The following is a 26,809-nucleotide window of genomic DNA, read 5'->3' on the forward strand; positions in this document are numbered from 1 at the left end:
CTGGTTTGTACATTTCTCCTAAATGGAGAATTAATGGTCATGTAGCAAAACCTGTTCTCGGCACAAGAGTGCCTTGGGGGCAGTCAAGATCGAGGCGTTCTGATTTATGTCTATTAAATCTGTAATGCCTAGGTGAGACTGTTTCAGCAGATTATAGAGAGGAGTTATTTTTTAAAGATTTCTGCCTTTTCTAATTTGCTGCCTGCCAGCGTAGACAAAAAAAAAGGCTGAATAATTCAGAAAGAAAAGGCATTGTCGTTTCTGCTTGCCCAAAGCCACTTTTCACATTGTTGTTGCCAGGCATGGTCTGTCCAGTGCCACTTGACAACGTTTGGCCAGGATATGAGAGCCATGTCCCTGTGATCATCACCACACTTCACTCCCAAACCACCAGCCCAGCCAGACCCCCTGCAAAAGTGAAAATGAACTCAAAGGTCGCCTGTGGTCAGGGTTGAAAAATGGATGGGGTGCAGCAACACCCACCGTAAATGTGTAGACACAAACAGGCAGAGAGAGAGAGAGAGTGAGTGAGAGTAAAGCAGGGAGGGAGGAAGAGACTGAGAGAGACAGGGAGATGGCAGATGGATCAGTGCCGTGTGCGGGTGACTCAGTTCTACACAGATGAGGGAGAGAGTGGAGTGAGTGAGTGAGTGAGTGGCGGGCCCTGTGGAGTGAGTGGCGGGCCCTGTGGGTCTCAGGCTCCACTGCCTCATTATGTCACACCTCTCCACCTCCTCTCAGCCCCGCTCCTCTAGGACACGGCCCCACACAGCCCTCGTCATGACACACATCAAGTCTCCGGCACTAACAGACACACACCTCTCCCACATCACGCCTCTACGTCATTGCCTCGTCAGCAGCCAAGCTGGGAGCCACATGCCTGTGTAAAACCACACAAAAGTGAACACACCACGCAATGGGCGGCGTTAAGCCCAATCCAGATGGGAGGTTTTTCATATATTCCTCTCCCTTGTACCACAACAAGAGCAATTATTGAGAAATACACACACACACACACACACACAATTCCCCGCCCATAAACCGGTTGAGCCAAAGTAATGGAGAGTGTGTGTGACACCATCTGCAGTGGGGCTGCCCTGCAGTGCATGCTTAGATCAGCTGCATCTGCGGTTTCACAGAGGAGCTGAGGCAGCGGAATCAAGAACTAGCCCATCCAGTGGCGCGGTCACATGAGGGCCGGTCAGACGGGGTTGGCAACAGCACCACCCTCCCCACCCCCACCTATCTCTATATACACCTCTTTATCCACGCGGCCCTCCATCTTTTCAACAGTAGGGGTTCTCAACGGCATACATGCATAACATTAGACACCCCATTTTTTTGTACCCCCCACCCCACAAAAGCAGCTATCTCGGGGGATAGACTTCTCACGCCAAAAGAAGGTGCAGTCCCTTCCTCAAATAACCCCGTGTCCTCAACCTTATTCTTTTCATCTGTGCCTTATAAAAGTATAATACCGACGTTCACATTCATATGGTTTTCAGTGTAATGCTCGATAAATGATTCATAAATATAATAGCCCAGTTCTTCAGTTCTAAAACAAGGACAGCAGCTCTAGTATGAAGAGAGGGGACGAGTTTCTACAAAAACAGTTTATTGAATTATTAACAACTGTACATCTTCAGTGCTGACACAGTTTGCTACATACTTTGGTGTGATTTTGAGAGGTCCTTACTGAAAGAAAGGCAGATGGGGAAGGGGGCAAAAATCAGCGATCAGGACACAAAGACTGATGCCGAACACTTTTACAGAGGCCCAATTAGGATTTTTACCATTACACCACTTCCTACCTCATACTTCGTATTTAAGTTAAAAAAAAGGTCCTCTTTCCACACAATCCCCCCTGTGCTTCAGGCACTCAAGAACACCAAAGTCAAGTGAGCCTGGAACACGCCTGGACGCCTAACATTGGCTCAACCCGATGGAAAACACAGCCGGATTTCAAACTACAATCACTCTTGGACAACATTGTTTACACAAATCAGTGTCAGAGATGGAAGAGAGGGAGCAGTCCAGAAAGAGGGAAGGCCGCCTGCAACTCACTAAAGTCTGTCACGAACGAACTCCACAATCCAATCATTTCAGCGTGACAGACCAGCCAAAGCATTCTGTCGGTGAGTTGACTCAGTCAACAGGGTTTTCACAGTCCTCCACTCCAGTAGGATAGAGGGGTTGCTGTTCTCCTTTACAGTTTACATTTTGTCCAGACTTCCCACTTCCATATCCAAAGAATACAAGAGACAGGGCAAAAGGGCACAGACAAGCAGTACGGTTAGTTAACTTAACGTTTAATGATAAGGATTCATTTACAAGGTCTCTGAACGCACGCTTCTCTCTCACTTGTCCATGTCCTGCGTCAGCGTGAGTGTGTGTCCCCCAGCTCAGTACAGGAAGCAGCGAGAGTTTGTCCAGGGGCATTCATCTCACCGCTCACATCCAAAGGACGTCTCCAAAAAAAGACGTTTCAATCTCTGTAAAATGTTCCGGCTCAGAGAAGTTCTTGTGTGATTTTTTTTCTTCTTTTTTTCCTTTTTTTTCCAAGAGAGACATTTCAGGAAAAGGTCAGCCTGGAGATTGTGCTTACAAAAAAAAAAAGAGGCTCGAAAAAAGAAAAAAAAAGAATCCTCTAACCTACTTTCGATGCAAGCATTTAGGAGATGGGAACAAAGGAAACCATCACAAGTATACCAGGACATGAAAATATATATATATTTAATATATATATTTATAAAATGTCTTTATTACTCCAGTATTTACACTTTTCACAAGACGTCCGAGGAGCACGGTTTAAAAATGAAGCACCGCTTCATATAACATCACAGAACATTCTCATTTTGTAAAAAAAAAAAAGAGAGCAAAAAAAAAAAAAAAAAAAAAAAAAAAAAAGAGAATGAATCAGGAAGATGAGCACACGACCCCATGAGAAGACCCCCAAAAATATTCAAAACAGCATGACAATATTTACTTCTTTAGTGCCAAAGGAGCTGCACTCGGGGTGGAAGTGTTAGCTATTTATGCAAGCCTCTACTGAAAACTGAAGCCAAAATCCACTGGAAGAGACGAGGCAAAGGAAAATTGCCGCCTCTTAACAATCCAGAGCTGACCGGTTGTCTACGTCCGTAGCCCAACGGAGGAGGAGGTCCTGTTGTAAGGAGTTGAGTGCAAGGGGAGGAGTAGAGGGTGAGCAACTCCCCTTTTCCAAGCTGAAGGAAGAAGTGCTCTAGTCCTTGGCTGCCCGCTTTAGTAGATCACTTCGTAAACAGTGGCCTTCTTGTCGCCAGAGCCCGTCACAATGTACTTGTCATCCGCAGAGATGTCACAGCTCAGGACCGAAGAGGATTCCTTTGACTGTTGAGAGATGGCGAGACAGAAGGTGTGGTCAAGCTTTTAGTTTGGCTGTGCTAGAGGCATTACTTAATCTCCCCCCGCCTCCCCGTCGGGTTTTAGCATGTTTACTCAAGCTGACTAGGCAGGGAAGCAGGTCAATAATTCCTAAAAAGAACCGGACAAACGTGAAGGGCTGCGGACAACAGTCGAGTAACCTGAACCTGCCGTTTTCCTAGAAACATGAAATTGACTGTTGCCAGCTAATGTCTGGGAAGTGATGTCTGGGCACTTACAGTCCTCTAAACCCATATAACATGAACCCGCTGACTGCACATATGAAATAGGCCGACTATTGACCTCACATTTTTAAATCATCTAAAAATTAAACTTGAGTTTTTTTCAACTCTTAAAAGATATTTAGTATCAAGTTAACGTGTCTTGTATTGCCACAGATCTCCAATTCACACTGCCTACTGGCCTAGCCTTGTTGACACACTATAACTTCGTCAAACTCCAGACCCCCCCCCCCCCCCCCCTTGTCACGGTGCCCTTTGAAACTAAACACATTCAACACACGTTTCCGCTGGCCAGCAGATTAGATGTATTGATTGCCATACCTGGAATATGCTGGCGCCGTAGGGAGTCCTCCAGGCGTTCAGTAGATTGTCCTTCCCCGTGCTCACGAACCATTTACCTTTACAAAGGGAAATGAAAAATGCACTCAGCACCAACTGCAAAAAAAATACAAGCCTAATCGCAAAGGACGTTCAAGGTTGCCCTCGAATAACCATTTCTACCATCACACACACCATTTCACCCATGAAGCCAACTCAGGAAGTAAAGGGAGGGAAGGGGAGAGAGGGAGAGAGAAAGAGTGAGAGAGGGTGAGAAAGAGACAGTGAGAGAAAGACAGGGTGGAGTTTGGTTACACTGAAAGTGAAGCCAACACACAGGATCTGGGGGAAAATCAGGCTGTTTGACACTGTTCTGGGAGCAGGATGTGTGTGGGAGAAGTGCTTCAGCAGCAGCTCTCTTACCACAGTAGGCAAACTTGAGCGAGAGGACGCAGCTCTCGTGCAGGTGCAGCTGATACTTGTCCGGCTTGGTGTGGTGGAGCACCTCCACGTTGCTGCTCTCCATGCCCACGGCCAGCCACTCGCCCGTAGGACAGTAGCCCAGAGAAAAGATCTGCACACACACACACAAAAAAAATATCATTAATGTCAAATGTCATTAAATAAAGTGGTAAAACCGTACCAGTTCACCACATCCTGTCAGAGGTTACTGTAATATCTGTACCATACTTTTGAGATTACATATACAGGAACTATATGTGACTATATGTGAGTATAACAGGATGTGCCATTTCAGAGCAAAAAAGCATGTACCTCCAGTCATTTAAACCAAAGAACTGGTTGTAGCTATGGCATATATGCATTATAAAGTATTTAGTCCAGTCTGAGCTCTCACCTGGGATGTGAAGTCATGCTGCTGCAGCTGCCGGCCCTCCCTCAGGTCCCAGGAGCGCACCGTGTTGTCCAGGCCGCCCGTCCACAGCTTGGTCCCGTCGTGGGAGATGTCGATGCAGCTGGCTCCGTCAGTGTGGCCCTGGAACTGCCTACAGTCCGAGGAGACGACAGGTGCTCAATAAAACATGAGGAGTAACAACAAAAACACAACACAGAAAAATACAACACACCACACAATCACTCCTCCTCTCTCTCTCTCTCTCTCTCTCTCTCTCTCTCTCTCTCTCTCTCTCTCTCTCTCCCCACTCACCTGACCAGCGTCTGGTTGTGCAGGTCCCAGACGGCGATGTTGCCGTCGCTGCAGCAAGAGAAGCAGACCTTGGCGTCGGGGCTGATGGCCAGGGCGTAGCAGGCGGGCGCCGAGGAGGTGAGCTCGGCCTTGATGCGCGGCGTCTGCGAGGCCAGGTCCCAGATGGTCAACGTGCTGGCCTCACCGCCCACGATGAGCGTGCGCCCGTCCGGCAGCAGCTTACACGAGCGGATGTAGTTGTCGCGGTTCTGCGGGCGGGCAGGAAAAGGAAAGAAGCGGTGAGTGAGGGACAGCACTAACCGCAGGTGAATGGATGGGAGCTTAAGAGGGGATGTGGGAGGCGGGGGGGCTAGGGTGAAGGTAAGAGTGACTGAGGTGTTTGTGAAAGCGATAGTGAGCGAGGGAGCGCGAGAGCGAGCTGGATTTAATCCACAGGGGTGAGGCATCCGGAACACGATCAATACCGCCGGAGGCTTTCAGAAGAATTAAATAGCTCTGTAATATCGGCATTAAAGCCCTCATCGGAAGGCCAGCGCTCTCGCTCTCGTTTCCCCCTGTGTGGGGAGGGGAAATGGACGACCGCGAGTCAGATGAATCTGAGAACGCGGTCTGATTAATATGTGGCACAACAAAGGGCAGAGCTCAACTATCCGCTGGTAATTGAGTGGGGAACAGAGACAGCCGACGGGAGGCATAACTAACACCACAGCACACTGGAGGGGATAAGCTGTATTGTGCCGATTTCACTGTGAATGTTTATATATGTGTGTGTGAGTGTGTGAATAGAATGTATGGGTAGATAACTGGGCGGGTGCTGGTGCATGTCTGTATGGAAGGGGGTTGTAGGGCAGTGACTGTTGTTTGTGTGTGTGTGCGTATATATTATATATATGTAGTACATGTATATATGTATATATGAGTAGATAAGTGAGTGAATGAGTCCATACCAGGCAGTCCAGCTGAGAAACGGGGCTCTTGCTGCCCGGCTGGCTGATGTCCCAGATCTTGACACAGCCCTTGCCGCCGGTGTAGACGTGGCGCGTGGGGTTGCTGATGGTGACAGCGCACACCACCTCGCCGTGGCTCAGCGTGTTGATCTGGCGGGCGTGACGCGGGATGCCCGGGCCGATCAGCGCGTCCGGGGGAAAGGGCACTGGCTGCATCTGCCCGTCTGCGCTCACGTGGAAGGAGTAGGCACTGGGGAGGGGGAGGGTCATAGAGGCTTAGACAGACATCTCAGCTGGCATCCCTCCAGCCTTAACCTTTCAAAGCTGATACCCCCCCACCCTATCTCCCAAAATTGAGCCATTTACTGAGACTCAAGATCATTCACAGTAAAGGTTACGCCAGCAAATGACGGTGCAAGACTAATAAAAAAAATCCTATTCATTTTATTAACTCGCCTTTTTATGTAGCAATTAAACACCAGGATAGTACAATTATAACCGTGTAGAGAGTCGGGCATGGGTGGTCTGGGGTGTGGTTAGCGTTGTGGGATCTGGTGTGGGATGTAGTGTGAGGTGTTTGCTTTGGGGAGGTTGTGGAGGGACTTACGGCTTTCCTCCGGAGATGGAGCTGAGGCTGGTGGGGAGGCCTGGAGCTCGCATGTGAGGATGTGGATCAAACCCCGCCTGACACACACACAGAGCAACAATTAGCCGAGGTCTACAGCCACTCACCCAGCAATTGAAAAACACACAAGCTGCTGTAAGGAGTACACAGCTAGCACACAACTATTATCTCATCTAGGTGGTGGCGGAGAAAAAAAAAAAAAAAAACATAATTCTGGGGCTCTAGCAGCTAATCTACATATCTTCTCCCTGGCAGCTACTGAACACAGGAGCGTTCGACAAGACTGGTAGATTTTTCTCCCAGCTATCTTTCCACTCACTTCAAACAGCTCCCCGTTAGCAAAGATAGTTCCCCTACAGGCTGAGGCTTCTCGCCGCCGAGCGTAGTACAAACGAACAAGGCAATATTGAAAGAGTAAATTATTGAAACATGAAATTAATGAAATGCAAAACAAGTTGCTGTGTCACAGAAGGGGGGAGTGCACCCGCCTTGGGCCGATCCGCAGGCATCGCAAGAGGAAGTGGGTGAGGGGGAGGGGGAGGGGGAGGAGGAGCGAGAGGGGTAGTGGGGGGGACTCACCATGGGTGACCGGCCATAGGCGGCCGCAGCAGCAGCGCTCATCTGGGGGGAGATGTGGAGGCCGGCGTAGACCCCTGGGCTGGTCAGCGAGCCGTTCATCTCGTGGTGGCCCATCATGGCGAAGGGGGTGGCGTACGAGCCGGGGATCAGCGGGGTCCGCAGAGCAGGGGCTGCTGGGAAGGGGAGAGAAGCAGACAGGCAGACTTAGTCCACCAAGAACCCGCATCAAAGACAGAGAGACCAATGACTCGGAGAGTCTATTTGCTTGTGGGGGCAAATGTCTCCATGCAGTAATAGTTACCCAGTGCTTCCATCCCAGGGGGCTTGCCCAGAATGGGCCGGAGCCCAGGGGTGGTGCTGGTTCCGGGTGTGGGAGCATCGTTGCGTGGTGTGGGGGTGTTGGACTTCAGACCCGGTGTGGAGGACTTGTCATTCTACAGGGGGGGGGGGGGGGGACGTAAAGAGAGGATATGTTTGTTTAAAAAAAAAAAATCTCACAAAATCCAAAATAACAAATGTTGAAATGCAGAGTGACAATTTGAGTGCGAGCTCAACATAATCCAATCTAATTCTGACAGCTCATTACTGCTCCGGGGCCATAAACCTCTATTTATACCGAGACGCATCATTGCCACAAAGATGATGGCAGCCTTCCTCATCCCTCATTTCACTTTAATCTTTCCTCAAGCCAAAGGAGCTGGACTGGTTAAGCGCATTGAGAAATTAGCCAAGGAGATGGGACTGATCCCGCCATGGGATTCAGCGGCAATATCCCTGACATTCACTGATTTATTTACAGCTGGGCTCAGGCTACCAAGTGACATTTATTCCTGAGCCATAAAAGAGATTGAAGGAGCAGGTCAGTGGGTGCCCCTAATATGCACACAACCCCCCGCCGCCTGCCCCTGCCCCCATCCCATCGCTCTCGAGCCCAAGGCACTCAACACTTGCACGCCTCACACAAATAAGCCCTTTCCCAACTCTGCAGAGTCCATTTGCTTCAAACACACACACACACACACCTCCCCCCACTGCTCTTACATGGGAGTGCTCCTTGGCTTTGGAGGAGGGGGTGCTGCCGGAGGAGGCCACGGAGGCGGGGCTGTTGGGAGCGTCTTTCTTCAGGGCTCGCGATTTGTCCAGCCCGTTCTCTGGAGGGGAGTGGGCGGGGCTGGCTCTGGGGGTGGCGGGATCCTTGGGAGGCGGGGGGGGGGGGGGTGAAGGGAGAGCAAGAGTTAACAACCAACGGATGTGTGGACATGTAGGTCACGCAAAGCATATCATCACAGACACGCAGACAAAAACACACACACACACACACACACACACACACACACACACACACACACACACACACACACACACACACACACACACACACACACACACACACACACACTCTCTCTCTCTCTCTCTCTCTGGCACACACCAGACTGTAGAGCTGTCAGCAGATCCCAGGATTTCTACAGCAGATGTTCCCTGATGGGCGGTGCCCTTTCAATACTAATCCCTGACATAGTCTTAACAGTTCTTTGTGTAATTAATATGCACCAAGATTACACCGAATGTCATTATGCTACGCTAAGTCTAGAAAGGTCACAACACAAAAACACCACCTAGACTCTCTTACCTCATTGGACACATCTACTACCAGATCGTCACTCTTGTCTCCATCGCTATCCTGTTAAAACAGAACAGAATTTCATTAATCCTCAGATGTGTGACACAGTGCACATTGAAATGGCTAGCAGAATGAACCTAAACCAATGGACAAATGTCCATTAACACTCACATATCTGCTCATGCTGTCTTTCTCCTCGACTTTGCGCTTCTTTGAGTCCAGGCTGTAGTCGGAGGATCCTCTGTGCTTGTCGCTGGCTCGCAGGCTGTCTGACGGGGACACGGAATTATTCTGCAACCACAAGAGGGGGGGGGGGGCAATCAGGACACTGTTTCTACTACAGCCAACATGACAACTGCTCCAAGTCTCTGTGTAGCGGTTAAACATTCATATCAGAAGCAGCACCTCGCAACCAGTGGCCTTAAATGAGACATGGCTGCAAATCCCCATGCTCACGAAACGCAAACACAACTGGACCAGAAGGGGGTTAAGCCCAAAGCCATGTTGGATCAGCCAGGCCTTGAAGGCATGGGGCCATGGGGGAATGGAGTAAGGGAGAGGGAGGGGTGTGAGTGTGTGTGTGGAATGGGTGTGTGTGTGTGGGGGGGGTGACTGGGCAACTCTAGTCAATCCGAGGCAATGAAGCAGAGCAGGCTGGGACAGCTGAGCAAACGGAGTCCCAAAGAGCGCGCTCAGAGAGCAGCACAGCCCTGCTCGCACTTCAAACAGTCTGGACAAATCCACTGGCCTAGCCACAGCACCACCGCCGGGCCTCTGCTGACAGATACTTGCCAACTGGACAGCGGGACAGACAAGAGGACTCAACTCTCGACAGGGGCCGCGACCAGTCAAGAGGGAAGTGGATGGCGGGCAGGAGGGGGAGAGAGGAGAGGGAAGGAAAGGAGGGCGAAAAAAAAAAGAAAGAAAGAAAAGGAAAAACAGGCCCTACCACATCACAACACAAACAAGCTGACCAAAATCAACAGCCCTGCTCCCCGAGAGTTAACCAGGCAGAGGACAGCTTGTTTTCCTATCCTGCCGTTGCCCCCCCCCAACCCCCTCCCCACAAAGAAAACAAAAAAGCGAACAGCGGCCCTTTCTCCCGAGGCAGTGGGGCTGAACGGACAGCCGCAGGAGTGTCGGTGCATGCTGCCCCTCTCTCTCTCCCCTCGGCTCCATGCCAGGCCCACTCAGGGCTTTTATTGCTCTTGGTGGGTTTCCACGGGATGGAGCGGGGGACAGAAAAAGAAACACGAAAGAGAGGGAGGGAAAGGCGAGAAAAGAAGAGAAAGGACAGTGCGGTGGGTAAAGAGAGCCAGAGAAAAAGAAAATGATTGAGGCAGAGTGTGGGCGAGAGAGGGGGAGAAAGGGACAGAGATAGAGAGAGATGAGAAAAGAGGGGCAGGAAGGGGGGGGGCTCTGGCAGGCAGGGCAGGACAGCATTGTGGCACTGGCTGAGTGACATGCCCACTGTGGGCATGCCCAGGCAGGCTGGCACCTTTTCTGAGCTGGGGCTGAGGGGTTGGTTGGGGCCGGGGGTGGGCAGCGCTGGCAGGGCCCAACAGCCAGGAGCTCAGCCTGTGTGCCAGGCCCACACTCTCAGCAGCCTGACAGCTCGCCTTTTATCAGCTCGCGGCGCGGGGGAGAGGGGGCGAGCGAGAGAGGGGAGAGGAGACGACTCCAAACCCTGCCCTCCGAGATGAAAAGGAGGATGTGGTTGGGCCGCATTCAGGAGCCTTCGGAAGTGTTTTCTAGGCAGCGCTCTGCTTTCTTGGAGGGAACACAAAGGAATTCAAGCCTTCCTGACTCTTTAAGCCCCTGTGCCAACACTCTAAATATGTACATGAATGTTGCCATTGTGAGAGGAGAGGATGGCAGTCTTAGCTGCTACACACCCCCCCCCCCCCCCTCTTCTCTCTCCACAGAGAAGCGGCAGACTTAAGTGAAAGGGCCGTCCAGCCTGCCTTCCTCGCCGCTGGCTGTCTGTGTGTCTGTCCGTCCCATTAAGGCTGACCTTTAAAGACACGCTTAACGTGCCTCAATACCCAAAGCCACCACGGTGCTATCAGATGATCCCGGACAACAGGAAGGGATGACAGGGGGTGGGGGGGTGCGGATGGGCTGCGCCCGCTAATCTGCATCGCGTCCCTTTTTCTTCAGACATGACTGCGCCCATTCATGCGGCCCAGTTTAATTGAAACGCAATCTCACAGCACCATCGCAGTGCCATCAGGAAGATTTAAGGCTGTCTAATAAATGGCTTACAAGACTGGGGTTGAGGGTGGGGGTGGGGGAGGTGGTGAGAGGCAGAAAACAATTCCGCATCTGTGTTGATAAATGTACCCTGGAGGCCAAGAGAGAAAAAGAAGGGAGGAAGAGAGGTAGACAGGATGGGGAAGGGAAAGCAAGCTGGAAGAAAGGAATATGAGTGGCGGAGGGGTGGGGGGTGGAGGTGGGGGGTTGGATGGCGCTAAATCCTTTAAGACGGAGAGTCAAAGTCTTTTTTAATTGTGATGAAATTATAGAGCTGCTAATCCTTGCCCTGTGATTTAAGTCATTTTCCACCTGGATTAGACAGGCACAGGCTTATTTTGCAGACTTCATCTCCCATTCATTATTTCATTTAAGAACGGCTTACGGAATACAAATTTTGTGTGTTCTACTTTAGCGGATGACTTCCAGCAAGGCGTTTCTTTAATTCCACGCACAGCTCCTTAATCACCCAACCGACTGATCTCAAAAGTCAATGTCAAGCATGTGTTACAGTGTTGCAAAAACTGTGACGCCATCAAAGTGCAAACTTACCGTGCTAGACTCACGCTCTTTTGTTTTACCACCAACAAAGCCGTTGTCAACGGAGGATGGGAGCGGAGATGGACCGAGGAGAGAAAAGAAGTAGCAAAGTTAATACACGCATCCCTGGAGTCTGCCAAAAATATCACATTAAGAGGCTTTTCTTATTCTAACTACCTCATCTTTCACTCTGACAAATGCCCGCAGTGGGACTCGGGTGAACTGTTGTGCTTAACTGTCTGTGTCTGCCTCTTTGGGTGGGAGTAGCTGTACAGCGATACCATTAGCTGCAGTGGCTAGCTCTAAGTGATCCTGTTGGCCAACTGAGATCTGTCTTGATGTTGCCCATAGCAGCTAATATAGTGAGAGTATTAGCCACAGTGGCTAGCTGCTATAGCATTAGCCATAGTGGTTAGCCTAGCAGGCTGCTTACCTCTGTGTTCCATGTCATGGTGGTTCTTCTCGTCCTTGACGGGGAGGTGGGGTTGGCTGCCCAGGGCTCCCAGGGCCAGCAAGCCCGAGCCGGAGCCCGAGACGGGCGGGATGCCAGGGGGCTGGAGGCCCGAGGGGTGCGGGGGCAGCTGGATAGGCGGGCCGTGAGCAGCGTGGGAGAGGTGCTGTGCCTGAAGCTGCTGCTGCTGCAGAGACATACACAAACCCTCAGTGGGTTAGTGGGAAAAGACAGAGTGGTAGGACACACAGCATCACAGCCACCAGCTCAGTCACTTCTCCCTCTCGCTCTCCTCAACGCCAATCTGCATCCTCACACACCAGTGGCAGGGAGGGAGTTAAGACAGCACTGGAACAAAATGATTAGTGGCAGGCTTCAAGCAGACCCCCCCCCCCACCCCACCCTCACAAGGTCACAGCCTCAGAAGCACAGGCCTCATTCCACACGTGTCAAAACACATTCAGACATGTTGCACACTTCAAATGGCTTTTTCTAGTGAGCAGGGCATAATTGATTAGTAAACCAAAACCAAAAATTAAAAACAGAGATACACTCAGAACTCCTCCAGTGCAACAGAGACAAAGTAACGCCGCATTAGCATTGTGGCATCAATCTGCATTAGAAAGCCACTGATAAAAACCGGGACAGGGTGTAAACGACTATAGCAGAGTAGTACACGTGCGTACACACACACACACACACACACACACACAGCTGTTCCAGCTTCCTGGTAGGCCAAGGCTATGCTCGGACCTCTTTGCTGAAATACTACCTCTAATCGGAAACATCTCAGAGCCATTTGCCTTTTACTGACCATGTAAAATCAATAAGAATTCAGCATCGCCGTGGACAAAATCTGACATTTCAACACCTAAGAGGCTGAAGCAGAGTGTTGCTGGCCCCAGCTGTTCCCCAGGCAGTGTGGGTCACACACAAAACACACAAAACACACAGCCCTCCCATACGCACTCTAGTGTTATAGACAGGCAGGGAGAGTGCTGGCGGGATGGAGGGGAGTTAAAAAGGCACTCAGCTTGAGAAGCAAGTGGTGTAAAACAAGGTTAAATAATACTTAGCGAATCCATCAGCAAGGAGTCCAAAGTCTATTGCCTCCAAGGCCGCCTCACTCCTCTTCCTACCCATATATATTCATTACACGACTCTAGGAAACATCTACTAAGCCTGATGGGTGCTTGCTTGCTTCCCCACAAAAAAAAAAAATAGTGAAAGATGGTCCAATTAGACAGTATATTGTGTTCTCATTAATTTGTTCATCAATATCGTGATGGTGTCAAGGAGACGCCTATTTGCAGAACGAGGGGAGGAAATAATCAGGAACAAGGACGTTCCCGCTCGCTCGGGCCTAATGAGGGGAGCATGTGGAGAGGATCATCAAGGAGCCTCATTAGAGCGCCTCCGCAGAGGACGGAGACAGGGGGGGGGGGGGGGGGTGGGTGGGATGGAGGGAAAGGAAACGGAAATAAATCTCAGGCAGAGGTCTAATTCAATATGCCTGGATAAAGACCTGCTCTCTCGCCGCACTTATCCGTTTCATCTGTGTAAATGTCTCCAAAGCTCCAGCAATTTCCACGGGAGGGTAGAAAATAGAGAGGGGGGAGGCGATGGGGTTTGTGGGGGAGTGAGAAAAAAGGAAAAGCAATTAAAGCTAACAGTCAAAAAAAAAAGGGGAAATCAAGCTGCTACAACTTCCAGCCTCCAGGTGAGAGCAACAGTCAAAGCAGAGGCTGAGGGCTTTCATGTGGTTACCGAGCAACATGCACAGCCGTCTGGCACTGCAGTACCCCTCGTCAGCACTCTATCCCGCCCACCCACCCACCAACAACACACTTGGCATGCCACAATAAAGCACACAGAGGAACATGGAGGTCAGCATATCAGCTTTCCACACCCAACCCCCCCGCCCTCGCCCCACTACTAACCATCAGGGCTGGGTAGACAGCATGTTGCTGTTGCTGGTGGGGTGGGGGAGAGGAAGGTTGAAGAGAGAGCCTGGTGAGAAATCTAATGAGCGAGATATTGGCAGTCCAGTGAGACCCACACTAGTCTTCACACACACACACACACACACACACACACGCACACAGCTACAGAGAGATGAGTCGGAACTAATGATCAGAACGGCTGAGGCTACGACATGCTGAGCTGAAATAACTGATGGGAACTAATTTGTTTTGTTTAAAAAATGAAATGAAAAAAAACGAACGATTAATTACGCGAGATGCATCGTGGCACTGCAGAGAAACAGCAAAAGATGGCCGACTTTCCCTCAGTAGAAACCTCCCTCTGTTTATAACACCGAACATTAGCTGCTGTGTTCTCTCAAGCCAGACAAAGCAACAGCAACTTGACAGTATTTTAAAAACAATGCAACTGGCGACATGGAAATCTGAATTTGAATCTCAAATGTGAGGCTCTCTTATGCAAAACAAACCAGAGGTTCCTCAAAAAAAAAGAAAAAAAAGAAAGACAGATTGTTCAACCAATAACGCAACATGGCAAGTTATGTTTTACATGGCCGTGTGCGACAGGCCCAAGGCTTACTATTTACATAGGCTTTTATATTACAGATAACAGCCATGCTAACAGGAAGCCGCCTGCTTGGCTTAATCCGTGCAGGTCTCTGGGCTCGGCGGAAGCAGCTCAGCCTCGTGGCTGCCCATGCTTGGAAAATAAGTCCTTAACTAGTTCGTTTTTTCGAGTCGCGCCGACAGTATCATTAACAACAAACTTTGCTACAGTGACTCATTAAGACGCCACAGACACGGCCTCCTTAACCTGACAGGTTGAAAGTACCACAGAGAACGGGTGTTGGTGCCCCTCTCCCCCCCTCTCCCTCCCTCTGTCCGCCTGACTGCAGTGGACTGCCAAACACTGCTGGCTCCTGATTAACGTTGAATCTTTAATGACTCCCCTCCCCCCACAGCCTCTCACACAGAGGGAATGCATGAGATTGATCTCCTGCCATCTCTCTATCCAACAAATAAAAGCTTGTTTTTCCTTGGTGTGTGTAAGTCAGAGAGAGTCTGTGCATGTCTCTCTTTGTGTGTGTGTGTGTGTGTGTGTGGCTTCCTGCCTGACTGCCTCTGTTATTCAACCATTGTGGTGAGGAGACATTGAGGTCGGTGTGTGTGTGTGTGTGTGTGTGTGTGTGTGTGTGTGTGTGTGTGTGTGTGTGTGTGTCTCTCTACGCAAGGGGGGCCTCGCCAAGCTGCTCTGCTGAATGGCCGCCTGCTTAATGACGGGCCCCGCCGACAGTTGCATTCAACCGGATTGGAGGAAGCAATTACCTTGAAAATGGGGGTCACAGTCTTGGCTCATTTGCCTTAATTGAATTCCAATATCTGCCTCCAGCTGCCCTGACCCGAGTCCTGGGCTTCCTAACGACCGCTTCAAGGAGGCTAATCAAAGCGGGGTCAGCTATTCGTCTCCCACTCCCAGCCACTCGGCTCAGACTACACCACACTCCTTTCCTCTCCTGTAACTAGAGTGATTGGCATCAGCTTCAGGGCAGGTGGATAGTGAGTGCACTAATGCGTCACTACTGTAGCGGCGGCGAGGACTGTCCCCTGGCTGGAAGGGTGGGACTGTGGTCCCAGGGGCAGGCCTGGTCGGGGGGGGGGGTGCGCTAGTGAGAGCGAGCAGACGGGTGCGCTAGCTAGCGTATAGCGCAGGCTGCCGTGGCGGTGGGCGGGTGAGTAAGTGATACTACTCGCCTTCTGCCTCCCTCAGCTGTTACAGAGGTCAGGCGGGCAGCACAAATCTACATGGGCTTATCCTTCATCCAATTAAGGTGGTTGGCCTTCGCAAATGTAATCAGAAGGAAGCCAACAATCTCATTGTCCTACACTTCCCCACTTCAACAGTGGAACACCAAAGCCGTTTTCAACCTGGCTTAGGAGGTACTGAACACTGAACAAGACGTCGCAACCTAAAAACACAGAGTGGCGTTAAAACATAGGAGTGAACTTACAAATGAAATCAAAACAATGGAGATCTCGGTCTATACACATCAATAACACAAACCCAAGTAATAAGCATGAAATAATCCAAACAGACACAAATCACACCATACAAATTAAAAAATCAAAACCATTAATGACAGGGGCAAATCTGCAAGTGGTAGAAGCTGACAGTGCACTGCCCCACAGATGGAAACAACACACACACATACAAACATGGTGGCAACAAGACCAACTTTTTAACTACACCCACTCAACCTACCAACCCCCTTCTCCACCCCCCACCCCCTCAAAGCACTCCACTCCTGTGAGACCAGCCTGGGAGATCTGACTGCCTGGCGGTTATGTGGACCGGCTAGGACACAGGTGGACCCCTGTGCAGCCAGCTCCTTTGCGTGCAGGTTTGCCCCTGACTATGGTCAAATGAAGGTAAAAGAGGGGTATACACACGGTGAGAGGCAGATTGGGAAGTCCACGTACCCCGATGATGGCATTCAGCTCGGTCATTGTCACTTGCTTGGCACGCTCAACAGCCTGAGCTACCTGCTGTTGGTGCTGCAAGTGAACCACAACAAAACGGGTTGAGAATTCTGAACAGGGACATTTGAAATGAGGTCACAGTATGCAAGATGGTAAACGTCAGTGATACAATGAAACAGGCCACCTACCTCTTGTGACAGGAAAGGCATGATTTGAGCAAGAATGGCATTGAGGCGCTTGGCAATCTCTGTCTGAAAGAAAAGAAGGAGAAAAACGAATTGTTACGGACATGGCATGGACGGACCAACATGGGGGACCACACTTACAGCTAAACATCAGCTTTAGTCAAATAGAAAAAGAAAGAAATAAATAAGAGGAAACTCTCTGGGCAGCCTTGGCAACAAACATTAGAGCATGGGTGGGCATACACACACACACACACACACACACACACACACACACACACGTCTCTCTCATTGGCAGGCTGTGGACAGGCCTAACTGTGCACCGGGGCCTGTGGGCCTGCTGGGTCCATCTGGAGCCGAGTCAACTCGACTGAGGGGCGAGGGGAGACACTGGCCCCGGCTCCCCGCGCTCCCGCCATTACGGTGAGGGATTATTTCATTAAGATCCTGAAATATGCTAATACCATTTCGGTGCGGCGAGATAAACGGTTGTAATGCGTCACAATTACCATTCTCCCTTTACACAAAGCTGGTGAGAGAAAAAGACGGCCAATATTTATAACATACATCAGCGGTGGGGAGAAAGAATAACCAGGGTGAGACGACACCCCAGGCTCTATTCACACACAGAACTATCAGAGAAAGCACTTTCCCCCTATTACATTACTGGAGATTATTCCAGGACAGGGACCCTTCCCCCCCTCCCCCAATATCTCATCCCGACATAAAAAGCAGCAGGCCAAAAAAACAAAAGGGGCCCTCCTCGACAGGAGAATTCTCACTGGAGTAAGCAGCGGACAAATTGATTATGAGCTCGGGCAGATGGCCCAGCAGGTGTGAGAGATTTCTCCTCGCAGTCACATTCCGCTCATTTTTTTTTTTGGAGGGGGCTGGGCTAAACTCATTGGCAGTCGGAGGAAGGGGAGAAGAAGGGGGGGGGGGGGGGGGGACCTCTGCACTCTGACAGGTCATCCCCTTCAGCTGGACAGGAGACCCGTCCTGACCTGTGTGGAATTGCGTTTCTACCCCTTTGACCCAGGCGCCCATTTCTCCTCCAACTCTTTCCCACACCACCCTCACACGACACGGCCCAACCCCCACCCACCCACATCCTCCACTTCCCGCTGCTCCCACCCCCCACCCCTGCCCCCATGGTCTACTGTCGCCATTCCTCTGCCCCTCTCCCAGGTTGCCACAGCAACAGAGGCAGCCCTATCTCACTGTGATCATTATGTAAATTGTACCTCTGCTTGACCATAACAGGCTGTAAAATCATATTATGCGCACAGAGGCAGGTCATTAAATTGAATTTTCAGGCTGTCGATCAGATCAGCTCTGCAAATTAATGGTGGATAAAAGGAGAAAGGGGGGGGGGGGGGGGGGGGTCTCGGGGGCAGGAGGGAGTCCTGCAGTTTCACATCCAAGCAGGGGAGGGGAGGGGAGAGAGAGAGAGAGAGAGAGAGAGAGAGAGAGAGAGAGAGAGAGAGAGGGAGGGAGAGAAGAGAAGAGAAGAGGGAGCAGGAGGGTAAAAACAGGGAGAAGAAGAGGGAGCAGGAGGGTAAAAACAGAAGATAGAAGCTTCTAGAGCCTCAAAGACTTGGCCCACCTTTCAGCAACGTCCACACATGAAAGGCCCTCACACTGTGTCGCTCCCGGGGATCTGTGTCTGATTAGAACGCACACGGGCCCCGGCCAAATCTACATCTCCACCAACACAAACACCCTATCCACCCCGGCACCGCCGTTACCGATAGCACTGCGTTTGGTTACTCTATCTGAGGCTTCCGCACATACAGCAGACTGCAGGAGCTATTCAATTCTTTATATCCTCATCTGTCATCTATTTAGCATGGCCTCTTCAAAAGCACAAATCTCTGCGGCACCAAACAGAGAGGCCATAAATCAGAAATATTTACTACACTCACTGGGCCCTGTGTGTGTGTGTGTGTGTGTGTGTGTGTGTGTGTGTGTGTGTGCGCGCATGTCTGAGTGCGAGTGTTTTTTTTTCTTCCAGGTTTACATGAAGGAAGAGAAAAAAAGTGTGTGTGGAAGGGTGGAGGCTTTTTCGTTGAGAAGCATTTCCACAATGTCCGTGCGACAAGCTATTTAGCCGAGTGCCGGATGAAAATAGGGGTATTGTCACTTTAAGCCAATGAAAACAGAGCCCTTGAAGCAGGTTTTTTCTCTCGCTCGGCAACACAATTACAGGTACTCTGAGCTGTCTAGCACTGTTTCAAGAGCACTTCTCAGACCAGGCTGTCAATGGCACGCTGAAAGCCATTTGCTTGTTGTGATTGGCATTAGCGGAGTAGAGTGAGAGACTGATGAGTATTACATTTGTGGCGAATCTACTGGTGATTGGAGGAGCGCACCCTCAGTGAGTCTAGGGGCACAAACAAACAAACAAACAACCCCCCCCCCCCCCCCCCCCACCCAGAAAAAAAAAACACAACTGCCAGAGTGACAATGATGGTAGAGTCAGAAAGGCCAGGCTGGGCTCTGTAGACACACACACACACACACACACACACACACACACACACACACACACAGTCCCACCCCCAAGCTCCCTCCAGCTGAAAGCATCCCATTCAGAGCTCATTTGCAATGGTGCCCAGTGATCTGAGGAGCAGTTTTGTCCTCCTCCAGCCATTGTTAATGTGCAGCAAATCCGGGCCTAACTGTTTATTGATGTCTGAATTTACCTCTGCATTGATCTGCTGGGAGCGAGGCCAGGGGCTAAGGCTCTTAATGGGCCTGGGTCAGACAATGAGTAGTGACGACCAGATGCTGCTGTAATCTGACACAGTGAGCTGCTCTCTTTCTCCCTCCCTCCCTCCCTCCCCTTCTTTCTCTCTCCCTCCCCCTCTCTCAATCCCCCACAGTCCAGCTCTCTCTCTCTCTCTCTCTCTCTCTCTCTCTCTCTCTCTCTCTCTCTCTCTCTCTCTCTCTCTCTCTCTCTCGCTCTGTGTCTAAATCAGGACCACACCGAAGGAGAGAAATAACGACCTGCTTTAATCAGGCCTGCAATTAGGCTCCCCCTGGCGAGAAAACATTTCACCGCTTGCACCCCCCCCCCCCAACGCCACCCCAGCAGCCCCTCCCTGGCTAAAAGCAACACCCAAACCCAGCACAAAAACCACCACAGCCTCGGCTCGCCTGTCCGCTCCGCCGCCACTTAAAATGACAGACGAGGAATAACACGCCGAGGCGGCTGTGCACACAATTTCAGCCGCTCGATAATTGTCTCGTCGAATTCTCGACACCGCCTCGGACTGACCGGGATAATGGGGAGCGCGTTTCACAGCCACTAGTCATCTCCATCCTCCTCGGCCTCCGGCAGGGGCCTCCGTGTGCTCCCGGCCAGTTTGTTTTGGCTCGCAGACAAGTCGACCATCATCACCTTGGCAAACAATTCTTGGAATCCCATATAAATAATTCATCTGAACAAGCCCCCCCCCCCCCCCACCCTCTCTCTCTCTCTCTAACTCACTTTCTCCTTCTTGTTCATTCACTCACTCACTCTCTGCCCATCTCTTTCTTTCTCTACCAGCCACTTCACCCACCCACCCCTCCCTCCTTCCTCTCCTCTCCCCCCTCCCCACCAAACTCAGACTCACAGACAGCGCTGTCCGTAATGAAGCAGCTTCCCTGCTCACCCAGGCAGCTCACTATTGATGAGGGAGAGAAACTGAGTAAACACAACAACATCCACAGAAAAACACCACAGCCACAAACATGGACCTGGCCTCACAGCATGACCCAACCCAGACAGACACACAGGGAAAGAGACGGGGAAGACAGCCAGTGGAAGCGAATCAGAAAGGGAGGGGGCAACAAGCTAGAAATGTGGAGTGCGGAGGGGGGGGGGGGGGCAAAGGGTGCCGAGGCAGCTTAATGAGCTACCATGATTAAAATATCTTATTGACACCCGGCTACAACAATTAGCCCCCGCCCCTTGCTTGAGTAATAAGATGGCTGTCAAAACACAAATCACCCGGGGGCGAGGCAGCCGTGCCTGGCTGTGCCGCTCCGCTCTGTGCCGAGGCGGCTGATTCATAGATCCCAGCGCCGCGCCACACTGCTCAGCGTCGCGTCACGGCCCGGCTTTAAAACCAGCTTTGCACGTCCAAATGAGGGAGAAGGCGAGGACTTAGCTGGCCATTTTTCCTTCAACAGCTAAATAAATCCTCAGAGCGGGAAAATAATGTGCTCGCCTGCATCTCATAATCCGGCCCTCACCGCCACCTCTTCTTCCTCCTCCTCCTCTTCCTCTCGACCCCATTCCCCCTCTACTCCCCTCGCCTGCCCTGCTCCTTCTTCCAGCAGCCCAGACAGTACGTGGAGAGCCAAGTGTTTACTCCAGGCTGATGTCATCACAAACACTCTACCAGTGTGTGTGTGTAGGGGGTGGGGAGTAGGGGGCAGAGCATGAATTATTCAATCGCCTCAGTCAACTCCATCGGGCTTATTGATAAACAAAAGGCGCGCTCTAAAACAGGTCAGGTCGATTAACCTGTTTATGAAGAGTCCCCCCTGCACCTACCACCCCCCCCCCCCACCCACACACACACACGCCACCTTTCCCGTTCATCCCACCCACCACCTCTCACCACTACACCCCCTATCTCTGGCTGGAGATAAGTGCCTGACAAAACCTTTCAGGGGATCTGGAGCCGTGAGAGACATCTGGCTTGGTGACACACACACACACAGACACACAGACACACACACACACACACACACACACACACACACACACACACACACACGACTGATGAATCACGCATCCTGTTCCAGTCCCTCCCCAACCCCTCTCCCCCGCCCCTCTCCACCCCAGCCTGTGCGCAGACACCATTAACCTTGCGGGGCCTCGGGGTGAAGCTCATAAAGTCCCCCTTCAGGAGCTGCCCTTCCCAGCATCCGCCATACATCATAACTCGCCCGCTAATGACACCGCCGCCACTGTTTGCTCGTTTATTTATTTATTTATTTCCAAGTCCTGTGGGGGCAACGGAGCTGCAAATCACCATTCGCCGGCGCGGGCCATATTCCGTTACTGGATACAGAGGGTCTGGTAGTGATTCTGCCATCCGCGGGGGCCTGACTAGAGATGGCTTTTAACTAGCGGTTCTCATTCACTCCGTCACCCACTACTGAGGACAAGCCCCTGTGCCTGGACTTGCATATCAATTACTTTTTTTTCCCCTCGGCTTGATTAATACTTCCTCTGCAAAGCAGCTGACCTAATGAGGTTTTATCTTTGCTGGCTCCTCTCCCTCTCTCTCGCTCTCTGTCCACAGCGTATTCAGTCACATCACCCCCACCCCTGCCAAAGTCTTCACTTTAATCTTATCAAAGCAGCTCCATCAGAGCCCTGTGTGCTGTTAGCCTGTCAGCGTTTTCAGAGTCTGGCCCAGGCTGCCCTGTGGCTCTCTGTGTGTGTGTGAGAGAGAGAGAGAGTGTGTAAGCCCTAAATGATGTGTATGGGAGTGTGTAAGTGGAGGGCTGTGCCTAAGATGGTTCCTCTCCTCAACTCCCTGTGACAGACTGAGAACATAGCACATCTCAGACACCGAGGTGACCTTACCAGCCCCAGCCCTCGGCACATACCACCTCTATACACACAGATACCACCTCTATACACACACACACACACACACACACACACACACACACACACAGCACATTAACACATGCATACATAAATATCAGATTTCTGAATGGATTACATACCTGTTTGTGCATTTCGATATTCAGCCCATAAGACATCTCATAATACTGCAGGGTGAGGGGAAGGAAGGGGGAGAAAAAATGACATTAGAAGAAAAGTAAGAAACTAGTGTTTCACAATGTCTGAGATGCAAGTGCCTCACACTCTCTCCCTCTCTCTGATCTTTTCTTCATCTAAGATAACCCAGGCCATGGTCTGCAAACATCAGCAGGAGTGATGTGCCAGAGAAACACCACTCCCTAGGCCGAGCAGATAGCGGCATGTCAGAAATATCTTCCTTTACAGTGAGATGGAGAGAGGAACTATCTGGCCGAGTGAGTTACTGATTAACACTTCAAACCAGTCTCCCTCTCTCTGGGCAGATCATCATACCGCCCTGTTCCTCTCCACTGTCAATGGCTTTGGTTCTTTTTTTTTCCTTGCTTATTTTATTTCACAGTTCTGCTCTTGGGAGGACTGTTGACTGTTGCAAAAATGAAGCAGATATCTATAAATTACATCAATCTAGTGCTGAGCAAGATAGTATTTGGAGAACATGTCTTTGAAGGAAAAGGAGAGAGATAGCTAGACCCAGAGACAATTGTAAATAGCAGTACTGGTAAAACCACGTAGATCAGCTATTGAGACACCTCTTCCTGTTTACCCAACACCGGCTCTTAGAATAACCTGGGACGCATTCCGCCGAAAAATAATATTTAACGAAAGTACCACTGTGTCAAGTCAATCCTTGTGTATACACACAAGATAAGAGAGGCACACATGGTTCAGCCCATGCCAAGCCTTCACTATTACATAATTGATTACTAGAATTTATGTTCGTTGCAACGGCCCCTGAACAAACCAGACCCTGCCTTGTTTTTAAAAAAAAAAAAAAATTATTTTGCATATTTTGTGACACCTCTTCAAAGGCCAGCAGTATTGAAAACTACTGTCTTTACTAAAGCGCACTAAAAGAAGAGTGTGGATTAAGCTAACATCTACCTTAGCATAACTATTTGGAGACCTGCAGGGGTATGGTAATGAAGGACCCTGACTTATGACTCGAACCCATCGCCGAAAGGGGAGGGCACTGCAGCACTGCTGATAACCCCGGAGCCTGAGGCCAGCATGTGGCCCTCGGGTGATTGGGCACACCTCTCGGCATCAACCCTGGACATCTGACCCTGCTGCCATTTCACACCTCACAAACCCACCCCCACATAATCTTGACTCGCATATATAAATATACCAGCCTAATACTGGTACGGGCCCTATCAGTCTGATAAGTGGCAGAGGTTGTAAACACCCACCTCCTGCTGAACAGAGGATTTGCACAAGGATTGCACAGACAACAAATGGATGTAAACAAGTTGTCTGATTAGTGTCTTACCATGACGTAATGGCGCTGCATCTCTGTCTTTTCGTTGGCCAGTTTGTCATACTCCACCTTCAGACTGGAAGGATTGGGGATAAAAGGTTCAAAGAAATTATGAAAAGCTTTCATATTTGTCTGTGTTTACAGTGGTAGCATATATAGGTTTCTTCACAGTTTCAAGGGGACCCGATAGTTAACCAAATATTTTATCCCCTCGTGTTAAATTTACATTTTCTAAGTCACTAGTCATATTCATTTTATTGTGCATTACTCTAATAATAACATATGATATAGGTATATAAAATATTTAACAAGTGAACCATAACTATTGCTTTATGCCATACAAAATCGGCAGCCACATTTTAGGTGAGGAGACTCATTTACCTGTGGTATTGGGCTTGCAGGAATTGAAACTCGTCTTTGATCCTATCGCAAGACTCTGCAACAGTGAATTTGAATCCAGGCTGACCTGGCTGATGAGGCGCCTGAAACGCAATGTTGACATTACAATTAGAACATGACCACCCCTATAAGCCTACCAGTTCAGCTTCAAATGGGCGGGATGATTCAAAATGTTACACAATGTGATGGGACAGATCAGATAAAAGTACAATCACGGCCATGTCAAATCAAAAGACAAAACTGGCTTGATTTGGAGATTTTAGTAAATAATAAATGAAAATTGTAAAGCTAGTTCAAATTGCGGCTTGACAGGAGTGCCTGGGCGCTCCCTTGAGTCCTGCCTGTCGGCTGTTCTTTATACTGGTGAGAATAGCCACCATCAGTCAACAGTGCTCTCTCTGACGGGTCAGTGCATCTCAACGGACACGGAAAACAAGAGCCTGGTATCTTTGGACTTCGCAAAGCATTGCAAACAATATTCTACCACCCAAAACATGAATGAAGCTTCAAAGGGTTCCTTCGTGACACAGTCTACATTGGAAGCCGATAAGGGTTTACAATTTTCTCAGACGGTAACCAGAACGGTCACGCCGTAAACACGCTCTAACCCGACTGAGAGTCTTTTGTTTATGGTGATCTCCGGTTTCAGCGAGAGCTAGCCTGCGTCGTGCAACGTCTCATGGCCAAGACGACGAAACAATCCACAATAGGCATTAAGCAAGAGATGAAGTGCAGATCACGCGCTAATGGCTGACAAGCTAATTAGCTACTTTAACGCAGGCATACTGCTACAATTTATATTCAATAATAGGGAACTCACCGGATGTCGGCCTTGTGGATACATCTTCAATGTATCCTTTCAAAGGGGAAATCCAGGAAATCTGGCGTTTTCCAGTAATCCGAGTAGATGAGCAACGGCCCGCCACCCCTCCCAGCACACAGGCGCTCGGACAAAGCCCAGTCTTCAGTCGGAGGAAAACACTCTTCGACCCAATCCTTTTGCTCTTTCGATCTGGGTGCTGAGGTTTAATCTCCTTATCCTTTACGACAGCGAAAGAATAAAAAAAGAAAAGAAATACAAAACAGAGCGTTGGCTGGATTGCACAGATTAAAAAAAAAATGTTGCTACCACAAACAGCCACTCTTCTTTGGAGGACGGAGACTGCTTGGGAAGGAACAGTCAGTTGAGGCGACAACTATGCAAGCAATTCATGTTGAATCGGTTCATTACATACAGAGCGAAGCTTGCCAATTAAAACAAAAACGCTGCATGTTATGGAAGTCATTTGAATGTTTACAATTTTAGCAACCAGAAGGGTTCTTTAGAATGCTTTAAATAAAACCACTATTGGAAATAACAACAATACTGGTAAAACATGCACCAGGGTAGCGTTATTACTTATTCAGTGAGCCGCAAAATGGCACAGAGCTATAGCTCGCTGGCTAACATTACCTCTTGGTAGCTGGCGTAAGCCTATAACAAGTAAGCTTGTCGGAATAAATAAAAACGTAATGATCTACCCACAAAAACTGACTTTAAACTAAACCTAGTAAAAAAAACTCGCTTGCCTAACAATCTACGAAGACGAATATCTATTCAGCTCATTCTCAAATAGGATCAAATGCGTTTCTACTTCTAACATTAGCTATTTTAGTCAATAAGACTTGTTACAAGATAACTTACGTCAATTACACAACAGTAAATGCTGTAACGTTACACTAGCCTTGCTATCAGACAGCAAGTCAATCTCCTGCTCTCTTCTGCTTTACCTTTTGTCTCCACAACGCCTCAACCTCCGTCCACGATTGAGTAGGCAACAGCAATTATTCCTTGCACGGTAACGATAGAACCGCCGGAGTCCTAGGGTCGTGACTTATACAGCATATAATAACTATCTGGTTAGAAAACGGGCGCAAGATAGGGACAATCCACAGTGAGCTCCTTTGAACGTGTGGTGATCGCAGGAGCAGCTCGAATCGCCTCGAGACTGCTTTTCCGATTGGACGTCGGACAGCAGTCGATTGTGTCTTCGCCGCTGCCCGCTAGTCAGAAAAAATGTCCTTGGTGGTCCCGTGTTGTTCAAAGTGAAGAGGGTGTAGATCACAAAATCCGTATTTGTGAGTTTGAAGAGGTTAGAATTTGAAAAGTTTGACGTTCAAGCATGCCAGCCGCCTGTATTCACTCTTCCCAGTTTCTCCACCGCTTGCAGTACCACACACAGACTGCCCACTGACACGAGGATTCAACTGCCGCGAGAACGACATGCACAAGCCAATCAGATTCAGAGAAAGAGTTTTCCTTTGTTGACCAATCGGAGAGTGGTCCCCACGTGGGGTTCATCGTTTCAGAGCATGTGGATTGGTCTGTAAATATCTGACCTCATATTCGCCATTTTGGATCTAAACAGGTTTCTCCCCGGTCAAACAGCTTACTTTCAACAATGACAATTGTCAACACGAGTACAAATCTCTAAAATATTGTCAGGTGAAATAGATTCTTATAGAGATGATCAACGAGATGATGGTTATCC

At 49.8% G+C, this 26,809-nt stretch overlaps 1 protein-coding gene across 7 annotated transcripts; it reads right to left on the minus strand.

Annotated features, from left to right (window-relative positions):
• Positions 1-1,598: 1,598 nt before the first annotated feature.
• On the minus strand, positions 1,599-26,538 carry tle3b (TLE family member 3, transcriptional corepressor b). Of its 7 annotated transcripts, none has more exons than XM_012834713.2 (22): positions 26,049-26,538; positions 25,099-25,318; positions 24,261-24,361; positions 23,892-23,955; positions 22,525-22,569; positions 16,792-16,854; positions 16,574-16,678; positions 14,084-14,116; positions 12,126-12,330; positions 11,705-11,721; positions 9,071-9,190; positions 8,909-8,959; positions 8,320-8,472; positions 7,580-7,712; positions 7,279-7,451; positions 6,682-6,758; positions 6,075-6,324; positions 5,128-5,375; positions 4,819-4,966; positions 4,386-4,536; positions 3,966-4,042; positions 1,599-3,369 (listed from the first exon to the last, which is right to left on the minus strand). In XM_012834713.2, the coding sequence occupies exons 2-22, from the start codon at positions 25,120-25,122 to the stop codon at positions 3,262-3,264; spliced, it is 2,346 nt and encodes a 781-aa protein (XP_012690167.1). In that variant the 5' UTR covers positions 25,123-25,318; positions 26,049-26,538; the 3' UTR covers positions 1,599-3,261. The 7 variants fall into 7 exon arrangements, with proteins under 7 accessions (XP_012690167.1, XP_012690166.1, XP_031425223.1 ...); XM_012834712.2 differs by having other exon boundaries at positions 7,279-7,481; XM_031569363.1 differs by lacking the exon at positions 14,084-14,116 and having other exon boundaries at positions 16,604-16,678.
• Positions 26,539-26,809: the final 271 nt, after the last annotated feature.

Source organism: Clupea harengus, chromosome 6 (genome assembly GCF_900700415.2).
Source record: "Clupea harengus chromosome 6, Ch_v2.0.2, whole genome shotgun sequence".
In the NCBI taxonomy this organism is placed as follows: domain Eukaryota; kingdom Metazoa; phylum Chordata; class Actinopteri; order Clupeiformes; family Clupeidae; genus Clupea; species Clupea harengus.